This window comes from Stenella coeruleoalba (genome assembly GCF_951394435.1).
Source record: "Stenella coeruleoalba genome assembly, chromosome: 15".
Classification (NCBI taxonomy): domain Eukaryota; kingdom Metazoa; phylum Chordata; class Mammalia; order Artiodactyla; family Delphinidae; genus Stenella; species Stenella coeruleoalba.
Window position 1 is genome coordinate 3436976 of NC_137161.1, and position 19306 is coordinate 3456281.

The 19306-nt window shown below is 46.3% G+C and overlaps 2 protein-coding genes across 2 annotated transcripts; one reads left to right on the forward strand and one right to left on the reverse strand.

The window, feature by feature from the left end:
* Positions 1 to 9971: 9971 nt before the first annotated feature.
* FAM217B (family with sequence similarity 217 member B) lies at positions 9972 to 13231 on the reverse strand. Its single transcript, XM_079944970.1, has 3 exons — positions 13190 to 13231; positions 12958 to 13043; positions 9972 to 11361 (listed from the first exon to the last, which is right to left on the reverse strand). Exon 3 carries the CDS (start codon positions 11355 to 11357, stop codon positions 10203 to 10205), a length of 1155 nt encoding a protein of 384 aa, XP_079801096.1. The 5' UTR covers positions 11358 to 11361; positions 12958 to 13043; positions 13190 to 13231; the 3' UTR covers positions 9972 to 10202.
* A 1648-nt stretch (positions 13232 to 14879) lies between these two features.
* PPP1R3D (protein phosphatase 1 regulatory subunit 3D) lies at positions 14880 to 18534 on the forward strand. Its single transcript, XM_079945211.1, has 2 exons — positions 14880 to 15022; positions 15202 to 18534. The coding sequence occupies exon 2, from the start codon at positions 15423 to 15425 to the stop codon at positions 16320 to 16322; it is 900 nt and encodes a 299-aa protein (XP_079801337.1). The 5' UTR covers positions 14880 to 15022; positions 15202 to 15422; the 3' UTR covers positions 16323 to 18534.
* The last annotated feature ends 772 nt before the right edge of the window (positions 18535 to 19306 follow it).

The window sequence follows — 19306 nt, forward strand, 5'->3', positions numbered from 1 at the left end:
GCCTCAGCTCCCAGCCCCGCCCGCCCCGGCGGGGGAGCAGACAAGCCTCTCGGCCTGGTGAGTGCCGGTCGGCACCGATCCTCTGTGCGGTAATCTCCCCGCTTTTCCCTCCGCACCCCTGTGGCTGCGCTCTCCTCCGCGGCACCGAAGCTTTCCCCTCTGTTTATTCTTTTCTCTTTTTCCCTATCCAAGTACGTGGGGGGGTTTCTTGCCTTTTGGGAGGTCTGAGGTCTTCTGCCAGCGTTCAGTAGGTGTTCTGTAGGAGTTGTTCCACGTGTAGATGTATTTCTGGTGTATCTGCTAGTGTTAGAGGGACTCCTACAGAGGTAGGGGGTGGCTCTGTTTCACCGTGGGGACAAGGACACTGGCAGCAGAAGTTCTGGGAAGTACTGCTTGGCGTGAGCCCTCCAAGAGTCTTCTCAGTGTTTTTTATAATGATAAATGCACCATGAGTGCATCTAAGCAAGGATTTTGTCTTGGATTCTCCCTGTCAATCAGGGTTCCTACAGTTGCCAGGCACTCACTGAGTTTCATTTTCAGGGTTGTTAGTCAAGACGACTGAAACATGTTCATCTTCCATCTTTTCAGGGAAAAGCATGTTTCATGGGAGGTTTCTACTGGCCCAGGAAGTGGTGAGTAGAGTCATTAACTGAGAATAAAGAAGCAGTAGTTCACAACGTTCTAAAAAGAGACACCAACAGTTAGGACCAGACACCTCAGCGTTCCCCCAAATGGCAGGACTGACCCTGTGGCCCACAAGCCCAGTCTCCTGGTCCCAGCCCACCCACTGGTGAGGAGTCCAGGGGGGCGGGTGTCAGCTGGCTTCCTTGGGCCTCAGTTGCAGTGAGAGCTGATCCCACCTTCCCTGCTGCAGATGGATGGGATGCTTTCTTTCCACTTCAGGAAATCGGTGAGTTGGATTTTTCCTGTGAATGGGACGGGAGCTTCCTGCGGATCACTGGTCAAGCACGAGGGTCGCTGCAAGCCGAGGCCCTGGCATCCCAGCCTGGCTTAGACTTCTGCTCGGACAGTGGCTGGCTGGCCGAGCCCTGTGCCCAGCTGAGTTGAAGGGCCTTGTGGTGGCCAGCAGGACTCAGAGAAGGATAACGGAAAAGTGCCCATCACTTCCTCCGTTGAGTGTGGCGAGGAAACCGAATTTCTCCCGTTGGTCAAGTCAACATCAAAGAAGGGAAATGGTCGGGTATGAGCCTTCTTCCTGCCCCCGCAGTGGGATGCTGCTGGTTGGGAGGGGGGGATACCTCATATGCATAGAGGAGTCCAGAGTCGGACATTTGGACGCCTTCTCCACGGAGGTGAGACAACCTAAGCGACCACCTGGAAACAGAAGAAGGAGGGAAGGAAGGTGTCCCAGTGGGACCCACAGCCATGCCCTACTGTGCTGGTGGGAGCTAGAGAGAAGAGGGGAGAGTCTGTTTCTTCATAGTCATGGGAAAAGCTTAACTTCTGAGAACAGTCTCCAAGAGACAAAACAGAAGACAACCCAAGGAAGGGCTGTGCTTCCAGAAATGGGGAAGTGGTTCCCACAAGCCCAGCCCTGCCTTATAGAATGATCACCTTTCAACAAAACATAAAACAACAACTGCCTGGAGCCTCTGGAGAGAGACCAAAGGTGCAGAAACTAAAGGGAACCAGGTGCCCAGAAAAGGACGGACAGACGGAGGATGGACAGACGGGCCGAGAGCCAGGTGTTCATGCAGGATCTGGGTACTGAGCGTGTGGGTGTTCCCTGCACAGTTCTTTCAAATTTTCTGTATGTTCACAATGTTTTACAATACAATATTGGTGAAAAAAGTCACTGGAGTGAATTTGACTCCAGCAGTAAAAAATAAAATAAAATAAAAAAATCCAAGTTATTATTAAGTGTAGTTTTACTCCAATGTTAATATCACGTATCCAGTTGTAGCCCAATATCTAACACACATACAGGGGAACACATCTAATGTGTTAGATTTCATGAGAGAATAAAATAATTCATCACTTGTATTTCCTGACTTATTTTCAGTGACTCACAAATGTTTGTCTCCTATCTGGGTGCTTTGTAGTCACATAGGTTGATCAGAAGTGGTCCCTTATGTTTCAGTATTTTGAGTCCGCCACCAAGAGCTGGCCAGAAAATTGCCTTTGAGAGATTTTAATCTCTTGCCCCTATTTGTCCAACTAATCATTGTAGATGAACAATTGGGGGGGGGATGCTGCCCAACACAACAGATTGGAGCGTTTTTCGCTTTGTGCAAGTCTTCTGATAGTAGCATCACCAAGCTCTTTCTTCAGTTGTTTATGTATGTAAATGTTTTTATGCTTTTTTAGGGAAGAAGAAGGGAGGTAAAGATTTGAGGCTATTTACTTTGTCTCCCCACATAAGCTATCCTGTTGAGGTAAAAATATATGCTTCTTTTTTAAATTAGAATATTTTCAGTTAAACTTGGTAGATCATTCATTATTGCAGAAGACCTGTTAGCAAAAAGCATTTCATTTCAGTATTTAGAAAATTGAACAACACAGGAAAAGGGCCAAGCCTTCCTTTTCTTTCTGTTTCCTTTATTAAGGTGGACATCTCCAGAGAGATGAGTTCAGAGGAAAACCTTGGTGACAGGAAGTGGTGACCCTACCAAACCTGGCCAAAATGTTGAATGAAGAATGTGAAAAAGTCAGCTGAAGGGAGGGTGAGTTCTCTACACCTGGAGTTTAAAAATAGAAGAGTGTGGATGTAAGAAAAACATACTCAAGGTGGATGTGTTCTGAGAAACCTCCACTCCTTCATACCCACCTGTGGCACAGGTCATCAGAGCCATGAAGCATGCAGGTTAGTGTCCTATTTTCTTTTTTATTGAAGTATAGTTGATGTACAATATTAATAAGTTACAGGTGATTCACAATTTTTAAAGATTATATTCCATTTATAGTTATTATAAAATATTGGCTATATTCCCTACATATATCCTTTTAGCTTATTTTATACATAACAGCTTGTACCTCTGAATCCCCTACCCTATATTACCCCTCTCCCCACTGCTAACCACTTGATTGTTCTCTATATCTGTGAGTCGGCTTCCTTTTTGTTATAGTCACTAGTTTGTTATATTTCTTAGATTCCACATGTAAGTGATATCATTCAGTATTTGTCTTTCTCTGTCTGACTTATTTCACTTAGCATAATGCCCTTCAGGTCCATCCATGTTGTTGCAAAGGGCAAAATTTCCTTCTTTTTGATGGCTGAGTAGTGACCTATTCTTGAGGTGAAGAGCCAGCTAAGTGCCTTTAAGCCCTGGAGAAAGTAGACGGGGGTAAGCAAAAGGCTTTGTTAGTGGCCAAAGCATGAGAGGGGACTGGTCCAGCAGGTGAGATGCTATCAAAGCAGCCACTTCAACCTTGCAGTCTTTAAGTGCCATAAAGGCAGTTTTCTCAAACTTTAACCTCCAAAGATGTTGTTAAAACACAGACTCTGATTCTGGAGGCCAGCGTTTACCTTTACCCTTGTGAGTGCCAACTTAAAAAAAAAAAAAAAAGCACAATGTGAGAGTCGTGAGTTAAGTTGTACTGGGGGCAAAATGAGGACTGTAGCCTGGGAGACAGCATCTCAGAGAGCTCTGAGAAGTCGCTCCAAAGAGGTTGGGGGGAAGGTCAGTATAGATGTGATTTTGGTGAAGGGGGAGTACATGCAGTCAAACACATATCTTTTGGCAGAAGGTTTCTGCTAGTCAACGAGGAGCAGATGTCACCATGAAGGATTTTAGTGCTTTTCTAGATACGAGGAGATACAAGAAGTGGGCTCTTAAAAATGACTCATGGAAATATCTAACTATCTGAAGACCTGTTGTGCTAGTTTTTTTCAGAGCACAGAGTGCCTCATCTCTGCTCTCCACCCTGAGCTCCTTTCAGGGGGTGTCGAAGGTCAGCAGCTGCAGCAACATGTGATTTAACCCTTGTAGAGGTGGATGGCAAGCGCCAATTTGTAGTTGACATGGGGAAGGAAAAATAATGTTTCCCCTACCCTCTAGCCTCTTGGCTGACATCCCCTGTAATAAGAGACAGATTAACACAAGGAAAACCAACAGAAGTTGAATAACCTGTATGCTCCCTGCATACATGGGAGACACCCAGGAAAAGTGAGGAACTCCCAGCCGCCATAAATACCATCTCCAGCTAAAGACAAAAGATGTTGGATTTGGGAGAGCGGGTGAAAAAGGAAGTTGTCAGGAAAAGCACAGGCAACGGGAGTATAGTTGTTACGCAGGTTTAACTCCTGCCTTAATATAAGAGTTGATAAGACTGATAAGAATTTCTAGATTTAGTTCATCCTCCTCTTCCAGGCACAGAGAGGAAGACACCCTTACAGACGGAGATTTCCCTTAATGTAAATATCTTTTTACAAAAGGGTAACGTCTCAGTTTTCAAAGCCTCTCCAGTGTCTGCTGTTTCTCAAAAATGATCAGCCTAAAAAAATCCTCATGCCAAAGAGGCATATTTTGTGGCGGCAAGTTCTGCCCCTCTCCACCCTCTTAGGGTTATTTTTGGCTGGGCCTGACAGCTACATTGACATGAGACAGATCAACAGGAGAAAAGCACACCAATTTATTCAACACGGGTCTTCCAGGACCCAGAAGCCTTCATAAAGAATGAAGACCCAGAGAAATGGTGACACTAACTTGCTTTTATATTAGGTTGAACAAAGTGGGCAATTGTCGTCCACGATGTGGACGGCTAGAGGAAGTTAAGAATCATTGAACAACTCAAGTTTGTGTAGAGTTCTCTCGGTCTCAACTTCTCATCCCTGACGATGAAAAACGTTACTTTCCTCCTGGTATAAGGAGCACATCTTTCATAGAGGAATGTAATTTCCTGCTTTTAGGAGAATGCAGAAAGGTAGGAGTGTTTGGTCTTGTACCTGCTGTTTTTCGAGTGCCTTTAACTCAAAATCATCCAAACGCCAGAGCGCCGTGTTTCGGGGTGGTGTGTTCTGAACTCCTTCACCATTAGTGGGTCTGAAGTGGGGCTCACAATACGAGGAGTAAGGCCTAAAGTTGTGCTAGCTGAACGGGATCGAAAGTTAAATATGCATCATTAGTTTTCTCTAAAATATCATGCAAGCTGGGACAGTTCTATGTACGACTCTCCCATTTTTAAAGTTCCATATATATTTTCCAGTGTTATCACAGTTAATTCCTTAAACACCAAATTGCTGAGGACAGATATACGATTGGTATTTTTTGAAACAGGGTCTCTCTGAAGATTTTTATAAACGAATGATTTATGTTCCTTCATGGAGCATTGTTTCTATGCTATAAATAGTGTTTTATGATATCAAAGTCGATGCAGGGAGGCTTTTGGACTGAGGTGGTTTTAACCCCTTCTTCGCCTACCTGAGCAGACCAAACCCTAAGCGGAGTATTTCCTGCAAATGCCTCAAGAGCAGGAAAAACAACCCAGTCACCAGCAGCCAATCAGGCTTTCCCAAATGGCAGGACCACCTAAGCCACAGCCAATCAAATGATTTCCTTGCTTCTGCATCCTCTCTATAAAATTTTCCGCCCTCAGCTCCTGTCTGGGAAGTAAGTAGTGCTCCGAACCTCTAAGGCTTTGCTGCTGCTCAATTTGAATTGATTTTTGCTCAAATCAATCCTTAAATCTTTCAAAGAGAAAAGTCTTAATCTTCTTGTGTCTGAAATCAAACAGTCCTCCCCACTCCCCATGTCTTTTTGATTACAAGAAAAATGTCTCCATTTGGGCAGAAGGCATTCACAGAACCGCTTCAGTGCTTCCCGAAAAGGTTTACATGCCACCTCGTGGATAAGAAAAGAGCCGCATCCAAAGATAATCTACCATTTTCTGTACAAACAAATGATTTAAAACCTCCAGCATGGTTAACTTTCAAGTTATCAAAAAATTATTTGTAAACCCCGTTAAAAACAAGACAGCAGGCCCCAAATGAGTCGCTTATGCTAAGCCCCACTTCACCAAACCGAGACTTAGTTTCAGCTCTCCCCAGACGGAATCTTCAGCCAGTCTGTCGGAACAGCCCAGTCGGGACATGTTCAGTCGCCTGCCTGGTCCGCCCCCTGCCATCCTGGCCCCTAAAGGAAGGCGGCCTTGACACCACCAATCTGCTTTTTGCTGGTATAACTTTCTCGTCCGGCTCCCTTCTGCCTGTAGTTCCATTTTATACAGCCCTGCAGAGCTCCTTTCTAGCTGCTGGACTCCATGCTGCTGATTCGTGAATCACAGAATAAAGTCAGTAAGATTGAAATTTACTCAGTGAACTTGCTTTTTTACACCCCAAAATTATTTTTTTAAACTGCCACTATTTGGTAGACTCAAAAGAGGGCGCCTCATTGTCAGAGTGAGTTTAGAAAGAGGGGCAGGAAACCTTTCAGAATGCTTACGCCAGTAGCTGCCCACAACTGCCATCTCCCAGCCGGGGGGCTTCCTCGAAAAGACACGGGACTCATTTCTGGATGTGTAAGTTCACGTGCAATAGATTTCTACCGCGTTATGTCAATTTTATTGAATTTTCATCTGCTTCCCTAACCACCTTTGGGGGTCATAAAAGGAAGAGGGACCCAAGAAAGGTACAGCCAGGGGTGCTCCTCAGATGCCTCTAGTACTGCTGCCATGCACGCTGCTCAGTATTAAGAAAGGAATTGGAACAGAATTTCCCCCTCAACTAGTTTTTTGAACTAATCAGGGAGAGAAATAAGACAAACTCTGAAATAAAACTGCATAAAAGGCAAATGAAAACCATACCAGAAAAATCCAGGCAATATTTTTCTAGTGTTTAATTGATCTCAAGGAAGGAAAAAGTCCAGATTCACAAAAACCTACGTGTATTGTTTTATTATATACAAAACCAAGCATACAATAATTACACGGCAAATAACATGCTGAATATTTTCAGGCCATTTTGAATGGTGCTCTGTACACGTACATGAATAAGTAATAAGTGCTGCTTCTCTATTACCTTGAAATACGGTACCACCAAGAGTTTTATATTTTTATTTTACTACTCACGTAAATGAGCACAAAGGAAAGAGGAAATAGATAATATTTAAACATGGAAGGTAGAAATTCTTCCTTCTGGAAACTAACCAAATAGGCCTAAGAACCACTACTAATCAATGATATCCTCTCCCCCATCTTTTCTGTCATAGCCACCAATCCCACCCTATTCCAGTTAAGTTACAAACCTGCAGCCAGTTTAGTCATTAAAGATTTGAGAAGTAGTCTCAACCTAAACAATTGTAGCTAATACTGATATATATTTGTAATTCATTTTTGTACTGTTTTTACAACTTTTTCCCCTGATCCTAAGCTTGAAGCAGTTCTTCTTAGATTCTCTAAACTTTGGGTTTTTTTTTTTTTGCTACCATTTATTTTATTTTATTGGATCATTTTAATTGGTTTAAATGCAACATGTATGTAAACAACTCCACAGAAATGAGAGGCACTTCTTAGAAATACAATGACTCATGTCACAAGATTCAATGGCTTCGATTTGATGAACTGAATGAGCTCCTGACTCAACTCTCCAATGTTGTCTGCTTGAATGGCAAGATCTTTATCTGCCGCGTTTAGTGCATTAAGATGTGTGCATCAGAAATCATAAAATTGTGCTTATCTTCCATAATGAACCTGTATTCATTAGGAGCTCTGATCCATTCACAATAATGTTGGTTAAAATAAACTACGAACCCGAGGCAAAAAAGTAAACAAGCCACTTTTTCAGGCTTTTAAAACTGTCTTAACATGTGACATTACAGCTATCCCCCCAAATTAAGCAACCAACTTCAAGTCAAAGAGCTAGGAACAAATGGAACATTCAAGGCATTACCTCAGCATTTCTCAATCAGCTCAGACATACGCGAGGCCGGGAAAGGTCTCTGAGGGTACCTGCACAGGTGCATTACTGGTAGAGGCGGCAGCTCAGCATAAACCCTGTGGGATTAATATCAGGCATATATATGTGTATATAGATGTGTGTAAATATATGTAATGTGCTTACAGAGATTTATCGACCCGGAATACTTCATAAAGAGCTGCATAAAAATCTAGCAGAGAGGGCTTCCCTGGTGGCGCAGTGGTTGAGAGTCCGCCTGCCAATGCAGGGGACACGGGTTCATGCCCCGGTCGGGGAGGATCCCACATGCCACGGAGCGGCTGGGCCCACGAGCCATGGCCGCTGAGCCTGTGCTCCGCAACGAGAGAGGCCACAACAGTGAGAGGCCCGCGTACCGCAAAAAAAAAAAAAAAAAAAATCTAGCAGAGAATGACTCATGAATTGGGTCCTATATACATGCCGGCAGTGTATATAGGACTAACCCATCTGTACTCACTGGAGCAGGGCCGTCGAGGGACATGTGGGGTGCCACTCAGGAACCACAGAAAGGAAAAGTAAGACTAGCACTGTTTTCAAAACACTATACTTATACTGAGTACAAAAGTTATAGTATAATTGCGAACCATGGAAGTAATGCCTGCCAGATGTACATTGTTTGTTCATTTATAAAAATGCATAAGATTTTATTGTAAGCAGTGCTTTCTCCAGTAGGGTGGTGTGAGAGAGAATATAAGAGGGACTCTGTAAAAAAAAGTCTTAGAAGAAAAAAAATTACCGTAAAAATTTTTGTTGTTTAATACAATTAAAATCAGATTTTAAAAGGGCATCTTAATATTCAACTTCGGCCTATTATTTTAATTATTTATAAACGCATCTTGTCTTTATGTTAACTTAAACAGTGCCTTGGATGACATTGAGTTACTGGGTGAAAAGTCTGCGAGTCAGTAAATATTTTCAGATGAAAAGTGCCGAGTTTTTCATTTGTCCCAAAGGTGAGAAAACAGAAACAAATATATATGTAAAAAAACAAATAGAATAATCGTTTGAAGGGATAAAATCAGCTACAGTCATTAAAACATACTGTACATCAAGAAGTAGTCAAGCAAAGGTTCTACGGATATTCACCATAATATCAAGAGAAATCTCTCAGCACAACCATAGGGACAAGTAGATGTGACTTAACAGCAGTTAAATAAGAAGCATTTAGGGGAGTCAGGAAGCCGCAGGGCCAGGTGAGGAGGTTAAGACATTCAGTAACTTTATCCATGGTCCGCCCTCCCACTCCCTGCTCCCAGCAAGATTATAAAGTCCTGCTCTTGCAAATGAAGACAGATCATCATTCTGATGATTTTTCCCACGGCACCTCTTCAGAGAAGCCACACACGCCGGGGATTCTGGTGCCAACTGTTTCATTCTTCCTCCCATCACGTGCTAACAACTGTGCTTAGACCCGCCGACATCCACTGGGACGAAGCCTGCACGCTATTTTAAGTTCAGCTTAGAGAATACAGAAATGGACTTCGCCACCACCTCTAAATTGAAAAGGCCTTTTTTTTTTTTTTTTTGCGGTACGCGGGCCTCTCACTGTTGCGGCCTCTCCCGTTGCGGAGCACAGGCTCCGGACGCGCAGGCTCTGTGGCCATGGCTCACGGGCCCAGCCGCTCCGCGGCATGTGGGATCTTCCCGGACCGGGGCACGAACTCACGTCCCCTGCATCGGCAGGCGGACTCTCAACCACTGCGCCACCAGGGAAGCCCGGCCTTGTTTTTTTTAAACCCATATCAGGGAAAGTGTTTGAAAGCACTAGATTCCACTGTCTGGAAGGAACAGGCAGCTTAGTGATAAATGACTTTGCTCATAATAGCTGCTCCGTAACTCGAGGAAGAGCCGAAGCTTCCCCAGGAGTGAGATGCCCGGACCTTCTGCTTGAATAGTTTAGGATGAGGATGCAGAGAGCCCTATTTCAGACCTTCAGGATTCTACACTGTTTGAAGCAGTACGCACTAGTTTACCTGCGCTGTACGTGGCCTGGCTGAGGTTTCAGAAGTTTAGTCTACTCTTTCCTTGGAGAGCTGTCGTTTTATTTCTTTATACGGCACAGACCTTGGTTAATTTTTATCTGAAGGGCTCTCATTTGCCTAAGACTGTCAACGCAAAATATGGTTACTGAAAGACACCCTTCTTTGGAAACCACCCTGTTGTGGCTTGGGTGGGCGTGGCGTGGACTAAAGAACTGGTCAACCTCTTCAGTGTCAGTAATCCCAAAGTCTCTTAAAATTCACAGTATTGTAACTTTTGGAAGAGCTCTAATATTGAGGCACCTGCAGGTCCTTGCAATTCATCGTCTCAGTTATGATTTGAATTTGTGTGTGTTTTGTTTTACTCCATTTGTTTTGAGCTTTTTCTCGCTGGATACAGTGGCTCGAGCACAATTATTTGCATTTCCCTTTTGCTTAAGACTTGCATGTGCTGGCGCTCTGGAGGCCTTGTAGGTGTCCGTGGAGTCCCCGATCACTGCTGGCTGCCTGGGAAGGCGAAGGTTCACGCTACTCTTGATCTTAGGGTCACCGCTGTCCCCACAGGACAGATCCCAGTGCTGCAGCTTGGAGCTCTTGTTGGATTTCTTTTTCTTCTCCTCTGTCTGCACGTCCAGGGTTTGCTTCTGAGAACACGGTCTGCTGCTATTCAGCACATCGAGGGGTTTGGTGGAAGCCTCACATGTGTAATAGGATGGATGGACTTCTTTGCGGTGCACGTCTTTCTTTCGTGAAGGGCCTGACTTCGGAGGCCCTTCCTGCTGAGGCCTGGACAGAGCGTTGGCAATCAGCTTGCTCCTCCCAGGGCTTTTCAGAGCCCCCGAGGTCCCAGGGGCAGTGGGAGGCCTCGCCTTGGCCCCCTTTGCTTTCTCGCACTGGACAGTCTGGATCTGCAGCCACTCGAGCTGGACAAGCCTGTCGATGTACTTCCCCAGCAGCCCCCCGGTTCTGGGCACGGCCTCTGTCCTGCGCTCAGAGTGCAAGAGCACAGCCATGTCCCGCAGGTCCCAGGAGTTACACGGGGCCGGGAGGAAGTCAGGGTAGGAGTATTCGGGCTGTTGGGTGGGACCCTGCCCTGGGTGCAGATCGAAGTGAGCCGCATCGATCTCTTCGGCCCGAAGATGAAGATCTGGAGGCGTGAGGGGAGAAGGGGGGACGGGGATTCTTTCTGAATCAGAGAGGTCACTGGCGCTGTCCTCCTCAGCATCTTCTTTGATAATTTTCATCGTCTGAAAGTCCAGAAACAACTTGTTCCCTGAGGACCCCCGACACCTGTAGCCAAGGGGACTCCTTTTGGGGTTTCCTTCCGGGGAAATGCTTTCCTTCAGTTTATCCTCAGTTGGTTGGGGGACACATCCTCCGAGACTGCTTTTCGGCTGGGACGAGAGATGGGGGACTTGGGATTTACTCTGCCTTTTTCTTGAATTCTTTGGACGCTGTACTTTATTCCAAGAGGGGCCTGCATTCATATTGCTGCGAGAAATAAACCTGCAATTCTTAGTCCATCTGACAAAAACTGGCCAGCCAATGATTGAACAACGGAACCAAAAGAACTCCCTGGTGGTATATTTCAGCTATCGCGAGGCATTAGAAAATGTGAGGCCTTTAAACTCACAGAAGTTGTTACAGGACAATTTTCCACTTCACACTCTACTTAGGAAACATCATAGAGCAGGTGCCAGAGTCCATGCATGGACTCCATTTTACATCAAACACTAGCTTTTAAGAAAAACACTAACATTTCATAAAGTGCTTATATTATCATTTTAAACATTAGTAACATCTCTCATAGGACTCTGTCCTGTTAATGATGAGCAGTGTTTAATAACACGAACAAGTAAAATCCACAGCTTTCTTTCATATACCTATTTTCAATTAAATGTAAACAGGATGTAAAATGCAAGTTTTACAGAACTTAATCACTGATTGGTGGTAATTCTGAGCTGACAAAAATCTTAAGGAAAAGTGTAGCATATACAACCTACACCTTAAACCAAAAGCTTATCAAAGTGTTTTCAAATAGAAAACACACTCAGAAAAACTGTTTAGAGGAATAGGAATAAAATCATACCTTTTAACACAATACGAATTTAAAAAATAGGTTTAATGCAATCCTTCGAATGGCGGGGAAGTAGACGTTGTGAATACCGTGTGCATTACCAGCATGGCAACTGATCCTTCCTCTAATTTATTCTGAGACAGGGTCTCATATCAGGGTTGAAAATATTTTCTTTTTGACTTATTTACCAAGAACGTAGCATTTTGCCAAGATGAATAATACTTCTCAGCAATATCAGTCTGGTGGGCTTAAAAGAATTGGGTGGTAGGGCTTTCCTGGTGGCGCAGTGGTTGAGAGTCCGCCTGCCGATGCAGGGGACGCGGGTTCGTGCCCCGGTCCGGGAAGATCCCACATGCCGCGGAGCGGCTGGGCCCGTGAGCCATGGCCGCTGAGCCTGTGCGTCCGGAGCCTGTGCCACAGCAGTGAGAGGCCCGCGTACCGCAAAAAAAAAAAAAAAAAAAAAAAAAAAAAAAGAATTGGGTGGTAAACATGCTTTGTGGAAACCTCAGAGGTTCATTTGTCTGGTTTACATTCGTCTGTGTTTCCACCACACTAAGCAATTACTTGAAAATGTGTCACTTCTTAACAAATAAACACGTTGGAGGTTAAATCATTGCCAGTAGCATAACACGTGCTCAGTAAATGTTGACGAAATGGATAAAGGAATTGCCATTATTTAGAACTCATAGCCAATATTGTTAAAACTTTCATTTACCTCTAGCTGTCTGTGTGCATCCATAAACGTTAACAGTATCCTTTTTATAGAAAAGGAAACTAACATAGACAGATGATTAAGGGATTTACCCAAAATTGTGGATTCTGCTAACAGTGCAAGAATTATGACCTCTGGAATTTTTACCAACTAGTAATGTTTAAAATCATTTCTGCCAGACAAGAAATATATATTTCCTATCAACAGACATATTTTTTCCCAACCACACATATCAATCTGGAGAACCGAGATAACGTGCCTTTTGCAAGATAAAGCAATTACATGAAAAATGATTTACCTGCTTTTCTGATAAGATTTATTCACCCTATTCCCTTTCTTGAAAAAGTCACACGGCTGATCATCATCTAGGGTTTGATGGACTGTCTAAAAAACAGACACGTAGTTAATAAATACCCTGAACACACACACACACACACACACACACACACACACATACACACACACAAGAAACAAACAGGAAAAGAAACCCAACAAATCTAAATAAGATTTTACTTCAAAGTTTACATCACCTTTGCTGTAGCGCTCGAAATATTCTTGCTCAGTCTGTTGGGAGATGATGGCAGCAGGGGAAGTAACTTCTTTATTCCTCTTATATTTGGAAAGGACTCCTTACCACCGGAACTAGAAGCAATAGAAGTGTCGGTAAGTACTGACTGCAAACGGTCCTATCACCAGTATTGTGTTGGTTTTCACTTGTTTGTTCTTAAATATTCAAATTGTATAGAAAAACTGGTGGAAGGATATTGCCTTCTATTTACGGTTTAATCTTGTTTGTTTTTCACAGTGGATATTAGATACAAGATCACACTACTACAAATGGATTCCCTCTCTCTCTCTCCCCATACCCACACATACCCACACACAAAATCCCCTTGGAAATAACATGCTGTGGAAATCTGTGGGGCTAATTAAGGTCGGGTGTTGCTCCGAAGTTCCCATGTCCATTCATTCATTCATTCGTTCGTTCTTTCAACAAACACAGGAGTGCCTAGAAAACGGCAGGATTACACACATGCCCTGCTCTTGTGGAGCTTAAACTCTGCTGTGGAGGCTCTCTTTCAAGTCTCCTGCCTTCACTATCACATCAATCCACGAAAAAGTCATATCAGTATCTTCATACACGTCACACGATGTTATCTCTTTGTGACATTTTGTTGATTTGTACCACCCAAGGTTGCTTTTCGCCTCTTATTTTGAGTGGGCTACTAAAAGTGCCCCATTTGAACGTGAATACGTATTTCTTTCTTCCATAATATCCCCTGCCTCTGAAAAATGGAAGAGGTGGGATTATAGAAGATTTTTATTTCCTTCCTAAAACTTTGCTGTGTTATTTTTCAAAAGAAGCACGTGTGCCATTTTGGTCAGTGTACATACGATGGGAATAAAAAACACATGCGGGCCCTCACAATGAATGAATTATACCATAATCAACGGCTTGATTCGTTTTGGGCGTAGAAAACGTTCTTTACTAACCCTCCTCCAATTAGCCTGGTGCACTCCCATCTTCTCGCCTTCACCTGGCAAGCTTTACACCCTAGGCTGTGCCGTTTTCTGCACCAAATTAGAGACAGATGACAGCCTGCAGGGTCCCTAAGGACGCAGAAAACAAGCTCCGGTTTCCCTGACGGTTCCGGCTCCCATCGGAACAAAGCTAAAAGTCTGAGATTCTGGCTCCAGAAACGCGTCCCAAGCGCCAGAGGCTGCTTGCTTAAAGGCAACCGCATATGTCACCCCAGGGTATGAACTGTTACTCCCACATCTTCCTCTCCGGCGCGGCGCCACGAGACAGCCGCAGCCGCAGCCACGCCGCCTGCTCCCCACCCCACCCCCGGGGACGGTCCCGGGCGGCAAAGCATTGTGGGTGCCGTGGGGACAGGACGCTTCTCCTCTACGCAGCGAGGCTCCCTCGGTCTGGCCTAGGGTACATGCTGCAGTGCAAACGTCCAAAGAGCTGGCTAGCCTCGAGGCTTAAAATCAGCCTGGGAACGAGCTCCTGGAAAGGCCGGCCTTTGCACGCCTCCCCCGCCCCCATTAACCCAGAAATCCGAGGACCAGCAGCATGCACTTTCCTGGTCCTCCGTTTGTGCAGACGCGGAACTATGATCGATCGGCGGGCGGGCCAGGCAGACGCGGACAGAGATTGATCAGACCTGTTTCGCGATCGCCGAGGACACTTGACGCGGCCGCCGGCCTTCCTTCCCGGGCCCGGGCGGGAGGCCGGACTGCGGCGCGCTGCTGCAAGCGCGGCGGCGGCCCTCGGGCTGCGGGAGTCAGCGCGCGGCCGCGTCACGAGGGGCGGGGCGGAGGCTCGCCGGGAAGTTGCACCGACAAGTTGCAGCCGTGTAAGTAACGCCAGGGCCCCGGGGGTGGGAGCGGCCGCTGGGCGGACACCGCCTTCCCCCAGGCACCCGGGAGGAAGCAGAAGGCCGGCGCCACCCCGCGCTCCGCGGTGGCCCCGAAAAGCTTCCACGAGAGCAAGCACTCATCGATTGAAATCAGCTTTTTTTTTTGCTGCCCAAAGCGAAAAACCCGGGCGAGGACTCGAGGGGCGAGGACTCGAGGGGCGAAGTGGCTGTCGAGGGGAGGGCGCAGCCGGCCCACTGGATCCCCTGCAGTCAGAGGTTCCGGCGGACCCTCCCCAGGGGGCAGCTGAGCACGGCCGGGGACACCGAGGGAGCGGACGCGGGGTCGGAAGGCCGCCCCTCGGTTCCACCTCCCCATCGCTCGACGGCCGGCCGGGCCATGTTCAGAGGCCCAGGCTCCGCGGTCCTCCCCGCCGCCGCCGGTTTCCGGAAGCCCGCCCCGCGGAGCCTCAGCTGCCTCTCGGACCTGGACGGCGGCGCGGCCCGGGAGTCGCGGCCCTGCAGGCCCCCCGGGAGCCCGGGCAGCGCGCCGCCGCCGCCGCCCGCGCCGTCCGGCTGCGACCCCTGCCTGCGGCCCATTATCCTAAGGCGGGCGCGCTCGCTGCCCAGCTTGCCTGAGCGCCGCCGTAAGGGCGCAGGCGCGCAGGGCGCTGCGTGCCGGCCGGGCTGCAGCCGGCAGCACCGCGTGCGCTTCGCCGACGCTCTGGGCCTGGAGCTGGCGCAGGTCAAGGTGTTCAACGCGGGCGACGACCCGTCCGTGCCGCTGCACGTGTTGTCGCGGCTCGACATCAACTCGGACCTGTGCTGCAGCAGCCAGGACCTGGAGTTCACCCTGCAGTGCCTGGTGCCTGACTTCCCGCCGCCCGTCGAGACCCCTGACTTCGGCGAGCGCCTGGGGCGGCAGCTCGTGTGTCTGGAGCGCGTCACCTGCTCAGACCTGGGCATCAGCGGTACGGCGCGCGTGCGCAACCTGGCCTTCGAGAAGCAGGTGGTGGTGCGCTACACGTTCTCCGACTGGCGCAGCGTGCACGAGGCTGTGGCACGGTGGCGCGGGCCGGCGGGCACTGAGGGCGCCGAGGACGTCTTCACCTTCGGCTTCCCGGTGCCGCCCTTCCTGCTGGAGCTCGGCTCCCGCGTGCACTTCGCGCTGCGCTACTGTGTGGCCGGCGCCGAGTACTGGGACAACAACGACGGCCGCGACTACAGCCTCACGTGCCGCAACCATGCGCTGCACATGCCGCGCGGGGAGTGCGAGGAGAGCTGGATTCACTTCATCTGAGACTCCGCTCGCAGGCCGCACCCGCGCTCACTTCCTGGCTGGGCTCTCGCATCTGGGCAGTGGCCCTTTCTCACACCCCATCTCCTAACCGAGGTCGTTTGACCTCACTTCCCACTGTAAGGTGTGCTGGCATGGCCCGTCCTGTCTTCTACTTGCATCGTCTGTGTCACTTGGTCTAAAAAGTAAGCTCAGGTGCCAGAAGGCCGAGCTGTGTCCTATGCTGGGGCGGGGTGCTGGGTGGGTAGACTCATGGGTGCTTTGGCCCCTCTGAAGAAGGCCCAGGCAGGTGGTTTTGGAAAGGCCTGCATCCTCCCGCTGGGAAAGCCTGTGGCTTTTGCGTGTGTCCTGATTGGGTCTCTGTGAATATAGCTGTTATTTGTCATCATTGTGACATTGGGACTTTTTACCCTTGGTGGATGCCTTCTTCGGAACATTCTGGATTTAATAAGCTAAAAAAGAAAAAAAGTCATTTTGTGTGTTTGTGCCCATTGTAAACAATGTACAGTGTGACCCCCATTGTGGTCCCTTGTGGCATTCCTGCCCTGGGACAAGAAAAACCTGTGATCACATTTGCTTGCCAATGTCTGTAGGCTTCTAACAGCCGGGAAACTATTAATAGGCAAGAAATTTATGCCTCATCTGGTCATCTTACAACCATTCCTGGGAGTTCAGGCTGCCCAGTTAGGCTGTGTGTCTCCTGCATCAGCAATTGCGAAGGAAGAAAATGCTTAAAACTTTTAACTAGCAAAAGAGCCAGCCCTTTCTGCAGTCTCTTTTCGCACGTCATGTATTATTCTTGTACATGTTTGATAATTATGTATCTGCACTTTATCAGGCCATTCTGTTTAGATTTGAACTACCTAAATATTTTAAAAAATTCTGCCTTAAGTTATTTCAGTTTTCAGGCAACTCTATGGAATTTCGGGCAACGATGCCCTTTGCGATGACCTTTTTGATGAATTAAGGTGACTCTATGTCTTCTTGAGCGTCAAAGGTTCCAGCAGTCATCTTTCAGAAATAACGTTACCAAGTGGAACTAGCAGGTATTTTCAGCAACAGCCAGACTGGAGGAAAAACAATACACAAATATTTATACTTTTTAAGTGTTTTAAACTGTATTTATATATGCCTGGTTTTATCAGCTACCTGCCAACTTTGTTCTTTGCGCCTTCAGATAGAAAAGTTTATAACCTCATCTGGACTTGTTTCCCAATTTTAAAATGTTAAATGCTGTTTTTTTTTTTAAAATCTCTAACCAAGAAGTCAAGGCCATTGTCCCCTGCAGACTGCCACAAGAACTTAAAACCTCAGTGAGGGGCTGGTGATTGTTTTTGGTGCTGAGTGGTGGTCTGACGGCAGGTGCTAGCACTGAGGTGTGAAAACTCAGCTAAGATGGACACGGTCTCCAACTTAGGAAGCTTGTTTCTGAGACAGCTGAAACCAGTGTAATCAATTTTGTGATAGCTGTCACCAATGCACTGACTCTAAATTTTTGAATGTTTGTTGCCATTTGTCAAATAAGTATGTAAAGGACACATTTTGCCTTTTAACCAATTTCTTTTTTATAATTGCAACTGTGTAGTTTTTAAAATTCCATCAATAGGGGTGGCTTTCTTTGGTACCTTCTGATCTAAGAATATGGAACTTTGATTTAAAATATTGTGACTAAATTGAACAATCGTTGGCTGTTAGCACTGTGTACGCCATTGACACGCAAGAGGGAGAGAAGCCAGGTTGCATTTCCTGCTATTTGACAAACTGTCCAGTTAGTTCAGCAAGCCTGTGAGGGCCTGGGTCCCAGCCCAGCGTGCAAGGCAGTTGTCCACAGCATTCAGGTATGAGCTAGAGCTGGCAAATGTATTGCTGTGTAAAGGCATGTAGAGAATCTTATAATCCATATGAAGGTCACTTACCAAAAAGGTTCTGGTCACGGAATATGAAGTAAATGTTATATCTTTAATATTAAGAGAATCTCCATGTGCCTTTGAAAAAAGATCAACGTTTAAAAAATTTTAAAGCTTAAATATACCTGTCCAGTTAATAAAGCAGCTTTGGAACAGCTTCAGGAGATTTTCAGGCCTGAAAACACAGTTATGTGGCCTAGACGTTCGAATTTTGTTGTGGATTGTGCAATTCTTGGGTTGTCTTCCCAAACATATTTTAATACCTGCCATTTAAGGTGTCTTCACCTAAGCCTAAATATTAAAGTATATGTGCACAGGTGGTTAGTTGAAGTGTGTTTTTCTTGTGGTCTAATTACTGTGAAACAAGGCTTTAGAAGCATGCTGATTGTCATTTCACACATAAGTCTCATCCTTCCTAAAAGGCTGTCACATTTAGGATCTTGGCTAGATAAGTAAATAAATGCATCGTATGATGGTACCTCATCTTCAGTAGCACAGTTGTGTATGTCTTTGAGAAACCGAAATACACCCTTTTATGCCACGTCAGTATTACATGTGAAGAAAGCTCTAGTGGGACATAAGGGATGGGACAGTTACTGTACTTCCTTAGTGCTTACTGAAGCCTGTATATGGAATAACTAGTGTGTATCTGCCTTCCCCCCACCAGCACCCCGATCGTGACTCTCACTCAATTACAAAGCTTTGAACACAGGGCAAGGAAACTAACACTTATTGTGTCCTCTCTTATTTGCTTGCCTAAAATGTTAGGTGCTGTATGTATTTGATTTCATTTAATTCTGAAAATTGCAGTACCTGGTAGATAATTTCCCCATTTTCTCAGCTGAAATGAATCAAGCTTGGGGAGGTTTAAGGAGCTCACCTAGAGCCCTACAGCTGGTAAGTAGCAAAGCTAGCATTCGAACCCACGCCAAAGCCCAATCTCTCTCTGCCATGTGATGAGATGTACCCAGTAAGAGCTTGTTACATTTAATTGAAAGCCCATTCGGATTGAGTGATAAGATTTTCCATCTGACATCATAATCTAAAAACCTATTTAAAAACAATTCAAATAAGGTTGAA

Excerpts from the sequence above, each read along its gene's own strand:
- FAM217B (XM_079944970.1), bottom strand. The coding sequence starts at position 11,357 with ATGAATGCAGGCCCCTCTTGGAATAAAGTACAGCGTCCAAAGAATTCA.
- PPP1R3D (XM_079945211.1), top strand. The coding sequence starts at position 15,423 with ATGTTCAGAGGCCCAGGCTCCGCGGTCCTCCCCGCCGCCGCCGGTTTC.